Source organism: Hyperolius riggenbachi, chromosome 4 (genome assembly GCF_040937935.1).
Source record: "Hyperolius riggenbachi isolate aHypRig1 chromosome 4, aHypRig1.pri, whole genome shotgun sequence".
In the NCBI taxonomy this organism is placed as follows: domain Eukaryota; kingdom Metazoa; phylum Chordata; class Amphibia; order Anura; family Hyperoliidae; genus Hyperolius; species Hyperolius riggenbachi.
Window position 1 is genome coordinate 455,030,126 of NC_090649.1, and position 16,420 is coordinate 455,046,545.

General features: G+C 45.7%; 1 protein-coding gene across 4 annotated transcripts in view; it reads left to right on the forward strand.

Moving 5' to 3' along the window:
* The window catches only part of TOGARAM2 (TOG array regulator of axonemal microtubules 2), a 143,976-nt gene that overhangs the window by 91,477 nt on the left and 36,079 nt on the right, over nt 1-16,420 (forward strand). For all 4 annotated transcript variants that reach the window (XM_068279655.1, XM_068279652.1, XM_068279653.1 and 1 more), the window contains 8 exons: nt 25-255; nt 1,441-1,664; nt 3,487-3,668; nt 4,618-4,658; nt 9,918-10,069; nt 13,109-13,241; nt 13,412-13,582; nt 15,054-15,192. In XM_068279655.1, coding sequence (XP_068135756.1) covers nt 25-255; nt 1,441-1,664; nt 3,487-3,668; nt 4,618-4,658; nt 9,918-10,069; nt 13,109-13,241; nt 13,412-13,582; nt 15,054-15,192 — 1,273 coding nt within the window. The remainder of the gene's footprint in view (nt 1-24; nt 256-1,440; nt 1,665-3,486; nt 3,669-4,617; nt 4,659-9,917; nt 10,070-13,108; nt 13,242-13,411; nt 13,583-15,053; nt 15,193-16,420) is intronic.

Genomic DNA, 16,420 nt, shown 5'->3' on the forward strand with positions numbered 1-16,420 from the left:
CTATCATCTCAATCTCACCGCCAGCTGCTCTCCAGTCCTCCTTAAACCTTCAGATGAAGAGGTCCTACTTGTGGGGTGGAGAGGACCGTGACTCCCAGCCAGAGATTCTGCCACCTCAGCTGGAATTAGAAGGTAGAAATGATTCCTCGGATAAGAACCAGACAGACCAGGAGGTGGACAATGCGGCCCTGGAGACGGCCCGGTTAAAGGACAAGGTGAAACGGAAGGTGTCTGAAAGCTCCAGTGCCAGAGGAGGTGAGTATGACCAATACCCTGGGAAGATGAAGTTGCAGGACCTCTGAAGGGTCACATTATGACTGTCTGATAGGACCTACCCCAAGCAGGGCAAGAAATGCTCGCTACTGACCGGCATCAACAACTGGGTCCTGGGAACATTTAGTTTTTAGTGAATTTTCTAGAAAATTAAATGTGGTATGGAGAATTCAGCCAATGCAAAATTTTGCACAAAATTCACAATTACGATTACATGTAATTTTTTTTAAACTAGTTTTTGAGAAAATAAACTTTAAAAGAATCCAAGAAAAAATGTTTTTTTAAACTCAATAAAATATTATTTTTCTGCAGTACAGTTATTTTAAAAAATTAAACAAAACAGTGTAGGGTCCCCCCTCCCAAGCCTCTTTAACCCCTTGTCATCCAGAGAGACAGTTTGGAGGCAATCAGATAACTGACAAGAGAGACAGTTTGGAGGCAATCAGATAACTGACCAGAGAGACAGTTTGGAGGCAATCAGATAACTGACCAGAGAGACAGTTTGAAGGCAATCAGATAATTGACCAGAGAGACAGTTTGGAGGCAATCCGATAACTGACAAGAGAGACAGTTTGGAGGCAATCAGATAACTGACAAGAGAGACAGTTTGGAGGCAATCAGATAACTGACAAGAGAGACAGTTTAGATGCAATCAGATAACTGACCAGAGAGACAGTTTGGAGGCAATCAGATAACTGACAAGAGAGACAGTTTGGAGGCAATCAGATAACTGACAAGAGAGACAGTTTGGAGGCAATCAGATAACTGACAAGAGAGACAGTTTGGAGGCAATCAGATAACTGACCAGAGAGACAGTTTGGAGGCAATCCGATAACTGACAAGAGAGACAGTTTGGAGGCAATCAGATAACTGACAAGAGAGACAGTTTGGAGGCAATCAGATAACTGACAAGAGAGACAGTTTAGATGCAATCAGATAACTGACCAGAGAGACAGTTTGGAGGCAATCAGATAACTGACAAGAGAGACAGTTTGGAGGCAATCAGATAACTGACAAGAGAGACAGTTTGGAGGCAAGCAGATAACATACCAGAGAGACAGTTTGGAAGCAATCAGATAACTGACCAGAGAGACAGTTTGGAGGCAATCAGTGAGGCGATGCTACATAGACCCGCGATATGACTTTTCCTCCTTGTCATCATGATAGCACCGACTGAATTAATGACCTCGCTGAGCAGCACTACCCTCAGACCCGCTGTGCCCAGAAGCGCCTCCCAGAGGTTAATGGCTGCCACAAAGCCTGTACCCCCTATTCAGAAGAGCCCACCACCCCGCTCTGATGCCCCAGAAGAGAATGGCATGCCAAGGAATGGCCTGGGTAATGTGGACCACATGGAGGAACAGATGCAGCCAAGTCCAACATTTGCCGAGGTATGAGGATAATCTGAAAGCAGGGACATGATTTAGGGTAACACATATTTTGCCACCATGTGTGAATATGACAAAGACAAGACACAAAACATTTATATCGCACATTTCTCATGGCAGACTCAAAGCTCCAGAGCTGCAACCACTAGAGCGCAGTCTATAAGCAGTAGCAGGGTTAGGGAGTCTTGCCCAAGGTCTCCTCACTGAATAGGGGCTGGCTTACTGAACAGGAATGGGGGGCGGTGCTATGGGGGGCAGTGTCACTGAATGGGGTGGAGCTATGCTAATGACCCTGTTGGCACACTCTGCCGCAGGGTCATATGATTGACTTTTTTTTGTGTTGAGGCAGGTGCATCGCACCCCATCGCAACACAAAAAATAGGTGTAAAACCAGCCTGAAGTTCAATCCTAGCTTTTGAATTGTAGTTCAGTGCAAACTCTGCAGGTAATCTGTCATGTTCAGGGCAGTTGTAGGAGACGGATCAGTGAATAATGGCGCATAGCGCCTATGCATAAAAATGGCGGCGCATTAAAAAGATACTTAGGGTTAGGCACCACCAGGGGAGATTTAGGGTTAGGCACTACCAGGGGGGTGCTTAGGGTTAGGCACCACCAGGGGGGTGGTTAGGGTTAGGCACCACCAGGGGAGATTTAAGGTTAGGCACCACCAGGGAAGATTTAGGGTTAGGCACCACCAGGGGGGTGCTTAGGGTTAGGCACCACCAGGGGGGTGGTTAGGGTTAGGCACCACCAGGGGGGTGGTTAGGGTTAGGCACCACCAGGGGGGTGGTTAGGGTTAGGCACCACCAGGGGGGTGCTTAGGGTTAGGCACCACCAGGGGGGTGCTTAGGGTTAGGCACCACCAGGGGGTTGTTAGGGTTAGGCACCACCAGGGGGGTGCTTAGGGTTAGGCACCACCAGGGGGGTGGTTAGGGTTAGGCACCACCAGAGGGGTGGTTAGGATTAGGCACCACCAGGGGGGTGATTAGGGTTAGGCACCACCAGGGGGGTTGTTAGGGTTAGGCACCACCAGGGGGGGTCTTAGGGTTAGGGAAAGGTACAGAGAGGGTTCTGTGTGTTAACGCTAAATAACAATAAGGCTTTAACGTTAAATAGCGATAAGGCTTTAACGTTAAATAGCGATAAGTGTCAAACGGATTAGTGGCAACACCGTGCGCCATTATTCGCAGGCGCCATTTTCAGATGGACCCGTAGGAGAAGCATATCAAAAAAATTCCAGCCAAGAAACTTTATAAGTTGGGGATCTAAAGCTGCTGTTTTAAAGAACTTCTGAGGCGACTAAAGAACCGCAGTTTTACTTACCTGGGGCTTCTTCCAGCCCCTAGACGTCATTTAGGTCCCTTGCCGCTGCTGGAGAGGGAATGCTTTGGATACTATTGAGCCTTCACTGTCCCCTCTTTCCAGCGCTCCCCCCTTGTGTGCATTCAACCAACTAATCAAATACACCTTGGGGGACCCTCGGGAGGCTTCAGGAACACTCGTGTCAACAAGGGCTGCATACTGCGCATGTGCAAGTTCTCCCAAAACCTCCCGAAGCGAAGGCTCCTGGTGGCGGTGTAACTTTCACTGGGGGCACCGAGAGGGGACAGGGAAGACAACATAGGTTCCAGAGCCTTCCCTCTCCATGGGTGAGTATCTAAATTTTTTTTTTTTTTTTTTATCACTACAGATTTGTTTTAAGGAGTATTGGTCACTGAGCAGTTTAAAGCATGGAAAACCTATAAAAATGAATTATAAACAAGACGACACTACTGTTCATTAATAGTTAACATCCAATTCATTTCACCCTCTTCTCTTCCACCAGAATTCTCTGCAGTATGTGCGCTGCAGCGCGGAGAGAAAGCGGAAGTCTCTTGGCGGAGTGGTGATCCCGCCCATCCCCAAATCACACGGCTTGCCAGCAGAGCAGAACCATGCCGAGAGAGAAGTCAGCCCTGTCAGCGCCCGAAGATCGCCAGTTTCCAGGACGGCGGCCGCGCAGAAGAGGTGACCTACTCACAGAGGACCAGTCATTGTGCTTCTAGAGCGGGGATGTCAAACTCCAGGCCTAAAGGGCTTTTCTCCAAAAACATGGAGTGAACTGGGGTAAAACCATGGTGGGCTACATTACCGTTTCAGAATCTACCTTGTTCTGATCGTTGCCATTGAGCTTTGTCACCCACAAACCCCCGCCGAACCGCACCCCAAGTGTGTTGGCTGGCCCAGCAGTCACTCCTCCCTTACTTCCTTTGCCCAGCATAGGTAGCCACAGGTGCACCTTAGTGTTTGGTAGCCAGAACTACCCCCAACATTAAGTAGCCACAGGTGCCCTTAAGTTTTAGTTAGCTAGAGATGCCAACAGCTGAAGGGAGATCTTGTCCGTGGAATGCCGAGAGCTGGGTGAGTAACCTCTAATTTATGATCTGCTCGGGACTCTGCATAGGGAAGGAGGGAGGGAGGCACTTGGGGAGTGTAGTGAGCCACCTTTCTATCATCAGGCACCTGTAGGCACGTTCCTACAGTGCCTTATAGTAAATCCAGCCCTGGCGCCAGGACACTTCTACAAAGGTAATCTAGCCCACCATGGGCTTTACTTCAAAGATTTAACCCCGGGTTCAGGGGCACTTTAAATGTATTCACCTGTACCTGCTAAGGGCCGGATCCAATACACGCAGTGCGATGCGGCTACATAAACGATGGAACAGTTTCCATTGCGTGCTGGTTATGCGAAGCGTTCCTAGCACATCCCGTCTCCTCCTATTCACGTTGCATTGGAAGATGCGGAAGTGACGCGAATGGGAGCGGAAGAGTTGCGTAGCCGCATCACATCCCTTTGGATCCCATTCGCCAGTGGAAACGGGCCCTAAAGGACAAAACTAAACACTGGAGAAATGAAAATCGGCAATCTAGTTTGATTGTGGCTGTTAACTAACAATTATTTGTGTTTCTCCTTCAGTTCTGCTGCGGAATTGGGCTGGAAAACTTACAGGTTATCTGGTAAGTGTGAAAAAAGATATTTACAGTATGTACGTAGTCTGCACAAGGCTGATTTACTTGTGCAAGACACTAAGCACAATTATGCAGCCACTCATAGCGACTGTAGTGAATGGGTCAGCCGTGCGGTTTACCAAAAAATGTGTGCAGCATGCGTTCGCGCACCGTACTTGTACACAACGCATGCAGGGCTTGATTCACTAAAGCGTGATAACTGCTATCAAAGGTTTGCGTGCCAACGGCATAACTTCGCGTGATAAGTGCCCATGATCGCACGCAAACTTTCGCTTATCACGCGAAGTAACACCATTCGCGCTCAAACCTTTGATAGCAGTTATCACGCTTTAGTGAATCAAGCCCGCAGTGTGAACATGAGACTTCTGATGTTCCTGCGTGTCTGCCTCCTGCACGCGTTGCCGAAATACGGACGGCAATGTGTGTAATGTGAACAAGGCCTTAGATAGAGGAAGGAGCAGAGTCCTCCAGCAGCACAGAGTATATCAGGAGAGGAGTGTTAGAGAGAGGAAGGAGCAGAGTCCTCCAGCAGCACAGAGTATATCAGGAGAGGGGAGTTAGATAGAGGCAGGAGCAGAGTCCTCCAGCAGCACAGAGTATATCAGGAGAAGAGAGTTAGATAGAGGCAGGAGCAGAGTCCTCCAGCAGCACAGAGTATATCAGGAGAAGAGAGTTAGATAGAGGAAGGAGAAGAGTCCTCCAGCAGCACAGAGTATATCTGGAGGAGCGTTAGATAGAGGAAGGAGTAGAGTCATCCAGCAGCACAGAGTATATCAGGAGAGGAGTGTTAGAGAGAGGAAGGAGCAGAGTCCTCCAGCAGCACAGAGTATATCAGGAGAGGGGAGTTAGATAGAGGCAGGAGCAGAGTCCTCCAGCAGCACAGAGTATATCAGGAGAAGAGAGTTAGATAGAGGAAGGAGCAGAGTCCTCCAGCAGCACAGAGTATATCAGGAGTGTTAGAGAGAGGAAGGAGCAGAGTCCTCCAGCAGCACAGAGTATATCAGGACAGGAGAGTTAGATAGAGGAAGGAGCAGAGTCCTCCAGCAGCACAGAGTATATCAGGAGAAGAGAGTTAGATAGAGGAAGGAGCAGAGTCCTCCAGCAGCACAGAGTATATCTGGAGGAGCGTTAGATAGAGGAAGGAGTAGAGTCATCCAGCAGCACAGAGTATATCAGAGGAGGAGAGTTAGAGGAAGGAGCAAAGTCCTCCAGCAGCACAGAGTGTATCAGAGGAGGAGAGTTAGATAGAGGACGGAGCAGAGCCCTCCAGCAGCACAGAGTATATCAGGAGAGTTAGATAGAGGACGGAGCAGAGTCCTCCAGCAGCACAGAGTATATCAGGAGGGTTAGATAGAGGAAGGAGCAGAGTCCTCCAGCAGCACAGAGTGTATCAGAGGAGGAGAGTTAGATAGAGGACGGAGCAGAGTCCTCCAGCAGCACAGAGTATATCAGGAGAGTTAGATAGAGGAAGGAGCAGAGTTCTCCAGCAGCACAGAGTATATTAGAAGAAGGGAGTTAAATTGAGGAAGGAGCAGTTAGAGGACGGAGCAGAGTCCTCCAGCAGCACAGAGTATATCAGGAGAGGAGGGTTAGATAGTGGAAGGAGCAGAGTCCTCCAGCAGCACAGAGTATATCAGGAGAGGAGAGTTAGATAGAGGAAGGAGCAAAGTCCTCCAGCAGCACAGAGTATATCAGGAGAGGAGGGTTAGATAGAGGAAGGAGCAGAGTCCTCCAGCAGCACAGAGTATATCAGGAGAGGAGAGTTAGCAAAAGTAGTAATGGGTCAAAGTAAAATCAATCAACCAGTTAACCAGAAGACCAGTGAATTATATTGAGGTGTGTCTTGTACACTTTAGTGCTATACATATTTCAGGCCTGTGCGCTGTCAGTCCTGTAGTCAGTATATCGCGCAGTACAACGCTGCAGCATCTCAGTATCGCATTTTTATAAAAGGGATTCTGCCAGCACCTCATTATCTCAGTACCGGGAGCTGAGCGCCGCAGGACCCGGGAGAGCTCCGGAGTGAATAGCGCAGTAATTGCATGTTCATTGTACGGTGTAATTAGCTGTGTGATTGTCAGAACTGCCCCTGGGATGAATTGTATTCAGAGTCACAATGCTGGCAACACAGTAGCCACGTTCTCTGCTACACGAAACTGTAACTACAATAATGTGATAATGACAGAGGAGGCCTTGTACAGAGGAGGCGACACATGGGGACAATGGTGACGATGAGGTGATCCAGTCAGGGCATAACAATGCGGAGGAGATCGGTTTAACATAACATTCGTATTTAGAACGTCATATATTTGACATGAGTTACCTACTCCATGCCCTCCAGCTGTGGAGAGACTACACGTCCCAGCATCCAGTGACGTCATCAGCAGGAGGGCTGCAGTTTTCATCTCACGTCTTTTCATACTCTGTGAGACAAGGATACAATGGATAAAAAGAAATGCAGTGAAGGTTTATGGGTCCATAATGAGTAATAATAAACAGTTGTAAAACGCAGCTTTTAATTAAAATCTTTAAATGGTCCCTAGGTAATATACATAGCTCCCAACTGTCCCTCTTTTGGAGGGACAGTCCCTCTGTCCCTCTTTCGGGACTTTGTCCCTCTTTCTATGTAAATATTTGTATTTCTATACTAAAAATGTGTTTGACTTTAAACTTTATTCCCATCTTTTAATTGATATATAACTAATTTTAAAATGTTAATATGAAGGAAAATGAACCAGGATAGAAAGGACCAGTGTGGTTTGAATTATAAATCAACATATTTTTCTTATGAAATCTTTACGGTATGCGTGACTAGGGGCGTGGTGGGGGCATGATCAGAGGTGTGGCAGAGGCGTGGCTTACGTGTCCCTCTTTCTACTCTCAAAAAGTTGGGAGGTATGAATATATGTTGGAGCATATTGTTTTGTACACACAGACAGGCACCCAGTATAACAAGTTAAAAATCTTTACTGAAGAAAAACGTGCAGTGATACATGATACACCACCATCAGGTAATACAGCTTATTTAGAACAGAGAGAATACAGAGTGGATACAGGAAATTACAATCCCATTTAGATCACCATTGCATTTTACACACAGTGACATCTTGTGGTTGTTTTACGCTACTGGAGTTCAAGGTAATAATCCTGTTGATACTCCAACAATATAGACATCATAAAAAGTCCATGTGTCACGTAATAATAATTATCAAGAATGTCCTGACGCACGTTTCACGGCTTAAAAACAGTCGCTTCTTCAGAGACAAAACGAAGAACTGTGAATCACAGTGGGTTGACTCTAATATACAGGTACATCCACGATTCCAGAATGCTCCAGGCATCCTTTTAGTCTGATTAGGCCATATATCAAAGTATATATCAGAAACCAGCAATGGTCACTGGGGCACTGATGCCAGACTAGTCTGTGTGTATTTGGATCATGTATTGGGCGAATGTCAAAGTGTCTGAGGCTGTAGGCTGCAGTCCTATGGACAGGGGCGTTGCTAACCCCAAAGATCAGTGGCACGTGCCCCTGATCTGTTCTGGGGTGCCCGGATGTCCTCCAGGCAGAGTAGAGGCACCCAGCATGGCACCACACAGTACCCAGCATGCTCCACAGAGGCATCACAGCACCGAGCATGGCACTACACAGCGCCCAGCATGGCAGTACAGCACCACCCAGCGTGCCCCGTAGAGGCACCATAGCACTCAGCATGACACCATAACACCCATCATAGCACTACAGCACAAAGTAATGGCGGGGTATCGTGGGTGCTCTGTGGGCATATTGGGTGCTGTGATGCCATGCTAGGTGTTGTGATTCCTTTATGGGGGTATACAGGGAGCTGTGTTTTTTCTATGGGGCATGCTGGGAGTTGTGGTGCCTCAATGGGATGCCCGTGGGAGAATGGGAGGGGGTCCACTAGAAGGTCAGTGAATGATAAGGGGGGACTGGCAGTCAGGGCCTGGCCGAGGCATAGGCTGGAGAGGCTCCAGCCTCAGGGCGCAGTGTAGGAGGGGGTGCAGAATTCATTCAGCTGTCATTCCTAATTGTGTTTGAAGCAGAAAGAAATAAGAAAAGGGGATACATGGCAGTGACTGCAAGCCAGATAACTAAATATTAAGGTGTTGGGGAGGTTGTGGGCCCTGTGGCGCCTCTTAGTCTAATAGCAATCAGTGTGTGACGGCTGGGGTGGGAGGGATGGAGGGGCGCACTTTGGTGTCTCAGCCTTGGGTGCTGGAGGACCTTGTCCCGGCTCTGCTGGCAGAAGGCCAGCCCACCCAGCAGAAGGCCAGCACAGAAGCCAGGTACCTCTGCCTAGTTATATTTACATGACACTGCCTATGTATGTGATATTCTGCATTCTTTTTTCAGTATTAATGGAGAGAGGGGGCTGCCTTCAGCTAACATTTTGCTCGGCAGGTCTACTCAGACCACTGTTAAAGAGGAACTCCAGTGAAAATAATGTAATAAAAAAGTGCTTCATTTTTACAATAATTATGTATAAATGATTTAGTCAGTGTTTGCCCAATGTTTTAAATCCCTGATTTACATTCTGACATTTATTACATGGTGACATTTTTACTCCTGGCAGGTGATGTAGCTGCTGCATGCTTTTTTGGCAGTTGGAAACAGCTGTAAACAGCTATTTTCCACAATGCAGCAAGGTTCACAGACAGGAAACTGCCAAGAGTAGGTACTTTTTTTCGGTTTCTTGTGGGAGGGGTTTCACCACAATATCAGCCATACAGCGCCCCCTGATGGTCTGTTTGTGAAAAGGAATAGATTTCTCATGTAAAAGGGGGTATCAGCTACTGATTGAAATAAAGTTCAATTCTTGGTCGGAGTTTCTCTTTAAGTTCATTTCAATTTGACCCCACCCATGATCACACCCACAATCTGGTGCATGGCCACACCCATTTTTCATCTGGCGTGCACCGGATCTCTTAGGATCCTGCCTGTGGATGTCACTAGTGTGATTGGAGTGGGCTGAAGCCTTGTCTGTGAGACAAGGCCGACATCCATGGCATCCTATCTAACTGCAAGTTTGCTTAATTCACTGAACCTTCAGCATTCCCCCAGTAGTCCCATATTTTGACACCTAACAGCAGACAATGAAATGAAAATATATGCCGGTTTGTAGGATGACTTGCTCTGCTCTCTGTACTCCAGCATTGGATATTCTAGTAGATCGGGCCTCTGTGTCTTCTGTGTAGTGATTAGGTCTCTCTCTGTTCCTTGTGCAGATGGTGTCCTTCCTGAAAAACTTGACATAGCTACCGTGGAAAACAATTCCGACTCGATCACATCCAAATCAGCGTTACCAAACCCATCTAATGATGGTTCAGAACTGCCGCAACTTTTCAGAGAGGAGGAGGGAGGGGAAAGCCAGGCGCGGGTGAGTTCAGAGTATTTTATACTGTTAATAATAAACAAAAATGGGGATCAATATAAAACCAAACACTTAATAATTAGTCCTTGAAGTGGAAAATGACTGCTCGTGTAAAAAAAGAAGATACACAATTGACACATATATAACTACTTTAGTACCAAGCTAATTGAAATATAAGCCCTGCTTTGGTGGTTACCTGGCTGGCAGGGCACAGATTTCAATCAGCCTCCGCTGCGCACATCCACCGTTTCCATCGCTCCCGCCGATCTCGCCGCTGATTCCCGATGTCTCTCGTTGCAGCTCACTCACTCTGTCTGTCTCTGTGACGGCAGAGCCCTGTGAGCCAGTCTAGAGCCCATTTCATTGGCTCCTGGCCGTCTTTCAATGTTAGCAACTCCCATTGGCTTACATTGATAGGCACGATCAGGAGCCAATGAAAGCAGCTCCTAACCGGCTCACAGGAACTCTGCCGGCATAGCGACAGCAGAGTGGGTGGCCCAGGTTCCCGACGTGCAGCGGTGATGGCGAATGCAGTCGGTATGTGCGGCGATTCATCATCCGTCAGCTTTCCGCCTTTTCTGGTACCAGGTAGTCTCTGGTCCTTAAAGAGAACCAGAGATGAAGCACCCTCTTGTATTTTACCTTATAAATCAGTGGGAACATGACAGTAAACACCTAATCTGCTCTTTGTTTCATTGTTCTCTGTTTAATCTGACTGTTATCACCTCTGATAAGAATCCCGACTGAGCACTCAGTCTAGCTTTGCTACGGAAAGATTATAGCTGAGTCTGTCTTCTCTGGTGTCTTTTCAAGCCCAAGCCTGCCCCCTTGTGGCTCTGCTATAATGACTCAGCTATAACTATTCCCTGCAAAGCCAGACTAAATGCTCAGTCCGGGACTCTTATCACAGCTGATAACAGACACTTTTAGCAGTAAGGATGAAACAGAGAGCATGGTAAGTGTTTTCTCTAATGTTCTTACTGATATATATGGTAAAATACACAAGGGTGCTTTGTCTCTGGTTCATTTAAGGGGGCTGAGACCCCGGTACTTAAGTGGTTAAGTAAAACAAGGAGGATCGGGTATAGGGGTATGTGAGCTGCAAATTTGTATTCATCTACCACAGCCAATATGAAGGCATCTTACTTGCACTGTTGGGTTGGCCATGGGGAGAGTCTTTTTGAGTTTTTTAGTGCCCAGTTATTAATAATATTGTAATAACTGGGACAAATGGGCAAATACAATGTGTGGGCTTTATCTACAGTAGCACATTTTATTTTAAAATGATAATGGCTGAAAACTGAAAGCCTAATTTGTGGTGAAAAAAAATGAATGGAAGCAGCACTGAAAGGTGAAAATTATTCTGGTTTGAGGTGAATTGGTTAAAGATACAATCAAAATTATTTTGCGTATTTTCTTGTTTGCTGGTGGTTTTAAAAGCATTTTATGACATGGGAGCATATGCAAATTAACTTTTTCTCCTGAGTCCTAGGTGATATTTTCTCAACCTGTCAATAAAATGCTTTTTAAGCCAACAAGCAAGAAAATACTGGGAATAACTTTGATGGTACCTTTTCACCTAATGTTTGGTACTTTTTACATTGCATCATTCTGTAAAGTTGTTTTAAAGAGAAGATGTCCTTGGAGATAATTCAGGACTCAGGAGAAAATGTTAATTGCATATAGGCCAATGGCTCTTATTCAATTACATTTTTCTCCTAAGTTTTCTCCTAGGGTATACATTTTCATCTTCTATCTGAAGCAAATTGTCAGCACTCTGCAATTGAAAAAGTAACAAAAAGTGGGTGAAAGGGTACTGTCTGGGTATTTTCTTGCTTTTTATTATACAGCATTCTATTAATAAAGGGTGAAAATATCATCAAAGAGAAAAAAAACGAATTGAATTAGGGTCAATAGGTTATGTGTAGTGATGATGTACTATATAAACTTTTTTTTATACTGCAGTCGAGTTACCCTTGAGGGACCCTGCACATTTGGGCCCATATGCAATTGACTTTCTCTCCTGCCTTTTCTACTAGGTGATATTATCAAACTTGTCAATTAAATGCCTTTTAAACCCCCTAGCAAGAAAGAAAATACTTGAAATAATTTTCACAGTACTTTTTCAGCTACTTTTGGTACTTTTTCATTCACAAAGTGCTGAAAAGTTATTTTAAATAGAAGATGAAAAATGATCTCCTAGGAGTTAATTGCATATGGGCCTTGTTTTTGTCTCCTAGGTGATAATTTTTCATCTTCTCGTTAAAATAACTTTTCAGCATTTGGCAATTGAAAAAGTACCAAAAGTAGTTGAAAAAGTACCATCAAATTTTTTTGTGTATTTTCTTGCTTGCTGGGGGTTTAAAAGGCATTTTATTAAGAAGGAGTGAAAATATCAACTTAGAGAAAAAATGAATTGCATATGGGCCTTGGTGCGGTGCAATTTGCGCACGGCATGAGAGCCTACAGCAGCGCACCATTACATACAGTTTGCTTGCTGCAACAGACTGCGCCAACAGGGAAATTGTCGTAACCCCACCCTCCGAATGGCTAAGCCAGTGACAGCATACATCAGAAACATTGATTCCTCAGTGACATGCACACGTCCGGACAGGAAGTGTATCATGTGATTTTACCCATACGAGCATGCGCACAGATATTGCGGACAATTTAAAAATTGTTTTACGGTGCCATTGACTTATTGTGTTGTGTACCACACATACCCTGCAGCAACGCCCTGCAGCCTCGGCGTCGCCAGCACCACTTCTGTCACATTGGGTCACACCATGTCGCACTGTGGATATTGTGGCATGATTTGTAGACATGATCAGTGGCCACTGCAATGAGCTGTAATGGGGGAGCGACACCGGCGGAGGAGAGTACCGCAATACATGTTACGCGGTAAGTGTGAAAGGGACCTCCAAGGACATCCCTTCTCTTTTGAAGTGCGTAGTATTATAACAGTTAATGTTCCACCTTTCATTTTTCAAACAAAGCTGCTGGTTTAGGAATGATAAACCTAATGATGTCACTGATTCATCCCAGATCACTTTCTCCATATCCAAATCTGCACAAGACAAGATGCGTCAGAGGCAGCAGGAAATAGTGTCCATCCGGAATGAGAAGAGGCGGAGCCAGCAGCAGCTATGGGAGGGGCTTCAACGAGTGGATGCTGGAGGTAGGTTTCCTGGATGCGTCAGGCATCAGTTCATCCTAATGGAGAGGAAACATTTTTCCCTTTACTGGTGAAAAAAAATATGAAGACAGATGTGCATTAATATTAATGTATTTCATTGAGTTATCTTTTATAACTTTGTTCAGTCAGTCCTGTATATTAATATTTTACAGATGCTGTAGCAGTGGCCTCCTTCTCCCTGAATGGGCTGACAACAGTACCTCTGAGCTCAGAAAAGCGGAGATCTAATATCATCTTAAACCAATGGGTCAGCCATCCGTCCCTCCCCAGCATCCCTACTGTGAACCCCGAGCCCGCCACCAGCGATTTGCGCCATGCTTCAGGTACGTCTTACCTTATAAGTCACATGGCCACAACCCTATCCTGCAGCCAATCATCTAGAAAGTTCTCACTCATTAGCAGTATTCACTTTTAGGACCCTGCCCTGCATGGGGAGCCTCTAGGCATAGGCAGTACAGGCAATAGACTGGAGTGCCTTTGGTCCTGGGGGCGCCATGTTGCTGGATTAAGTCCCTCCCCCTCAAAATAAGCCCCACTCCAGGACTAAGCCCCGCCGTGTGGGTGTTCTATTACTTGCTTCTACTACATCTACTTAGCGTAAGTGGGAGGCAGCTGCCACCTCTGTGCCTTGTGCCTCCTTCAGTCCCTCCTTTTGTGCCTCCTTCAGTCCCTCCTTTTGTGCCTCCTTCAGGTCCTCATGCCTTCTCCTGTCCCCCTGTACCTCCGCTGTCCCTCTGTGTACCTCCTTCTGTCCTCCTTTGTGTCTCATTCTGCCCCCTTTTGTGCCTCATTATGTCCCCCTGTGTGCCTCTTTCTGTCCCCTTGTGCCTCCTTCTGTCCTCCTTTGACTTCTTCTGACCCTCATGCCTCTTTCTGTCCCCTGTGCATCCCTATGTCCCCCAGTGCGCCTTCTTCCTTACTTGTATCTTCTTTCTTACATGTATTTTCTGGTGAAACGCTACTGCAATAAGTGTAATTTTTCTGGTGAAACACTGTCGTATTACAATTATTTCCTGGTGAAATGCTGCCGCATTAAGATTATTTTCATGGGGGGGGTGCCATTGGGGTGGGGGGGCACAGGTTTTCTCCCCTGGAGTGACAAAATGGCTAGAGGCACCGCTGCTGCCCTGTGGAATAACTTTATACTGGTTGAACTCGATGTACGCATGTCTTTTTTCAACTTTTTTTGTAACTATGTAACTGTGTTGTTCATGTACGGTTTGTATGCTTTTATACAAGCAAGTTAAAATAATGTTTGCCGAGAATTCCTGTGATGTACAGTGCTGAACTGACGAGAGTAACTTTTTTCAGTTAGTTTCAGTAATAATTTGTTTTAAAGTGTGTAGTTTATTAGCCTTCCGCACCTGATTCTGAGGAAGCCACCTACATTTTCCAGGCACACTGTTTTTCTGTTGGGTTCCCTTCCCTTAGCCTTTGGAATTCCACCACGCAAGGCAGTGGACTGGAGCTAGTTTTTGGTTGACCCTGGGTTACCCCAGTACTTGCTGTATCTAGACAGCGTTCCTTGTTCCGACCAGCAACCCCACACAGTGTTTGCTTTAGCCATCGTGTTTGGGGTTCCTGTCAGGCTTTGATGGCTATCGTAGTGGCTCAGAACCCATAAAGTCCCCACCATACTACACCCCAACAGGCAATCCCTTACTTTACACTGGCCAGGTACACCCACGAACAGTTAATGAGCTTGGAACCCAACTTTTTTAACATAATAGTGATATTTTGGAACAGCAGTTTTGGGACAGATTATAATGGCCGCCTCTGTTGTTGTCTGTCCAGCGTTTTCCCTCCCAGCGTCTTTCCTGGACCTGTCGGATTTGGACTCTGATTCAGAGAATGGAGGTCCTGCTTCTGCTCCCATGTCCCATCCAGAACAAGGCCTGCTAGAAGCCTTAAAGTGGTTGAACAGCAAGGACTGGTGAGTCTTCATTTTCCTGACATGTCAATAAGGGCCCCCTTTCCACTAGGTGTATTTCGATCCGAAAATCAGACTGCTTGCGCTGTGCCGACAGCTAGAGCACCATGACTAATATGTGAATTGTGTTTCCAAGTGGAAAAGACTCCTAATGCTAATCAGCCATGCCCATCTCCTGCATTTCAGTAACTTGGAGGTCTATGCTGCGTTCTGTCCCACACAACATTTAGTCTACTAAGACAAAAACTGAACAAGGCAAATCTCAACAGCAATCATTTTTTTGGTTTTCTTGAGGTACTCTATAATTATAGGCCCTTATTTGCAAAAATAACAATAATAAACCCTCATGGCATACATATATGAAAAGCTACTTCCCTAAGGTAACAAATTATATATTCTCTTTTAAATTTCATCACTAAGGGACAGGAAGGGGTTTATGTGATTTTTATTTATATGTGTAGGAACTTTTTGTTGTAGTGCACTTTTAAATTTGTTCATTAGATTGCGCCTTACTGCACACACCTTTCTATGCAGAAATAGAAAATAAAAATTAGTTTTTTTTCACACTTTCTTTGAATGATCTCTGCTGTTCGTAACAGCAGAGATAATTCATTAATCATGCACTCTGATTGGCTATGGGAACATTTGTTCCCCTTCAACAATCTGTGCTGCAATGGTCGGTGACGGGTGCGGGCAGGTGCCTGCATAACTGCGCACATCACGCAAGAAAACCGAAGACGAGTATCTACACTCCAGGGGTTTTTGATAAAGTCCTGCAGGGCGTAGATATACTGAACCAATTTCATTAAAGAGACACTGAAGCGAAAAAAAAAAATATGATATAATGAATTGGTTGTGTACTATGAATAATTACTAGAAGTTTAGCAGCAAAGAAAATATTCTCATCTTTTTATTTTCAGGTATGTAGTGTGTTTTCTAACATTGCATTATTCTATAATATGTGCAGATTACACAACACTCAGGGCCCTTTCACACCGGAGGGATTTTTCGGCGTTTTAACGCCACGGCCGAAGTTGGCGTTTTGCTAGGTAAAAGAAAGTCCATAGACTTTCATTTTTCCTTTCACATCTAACTCGGCGTTTTGGAGCTTTGCGTTTCAACGCTCCCAGGAGCTTTTTCAGGGCTGTTTACAGCCGAAGTTGGCTGTTGGCATTTCAATGATAGTCAATGGAAAACGCCAACTTCAGCGTTTTCAAAGCCTTTTCAAAGC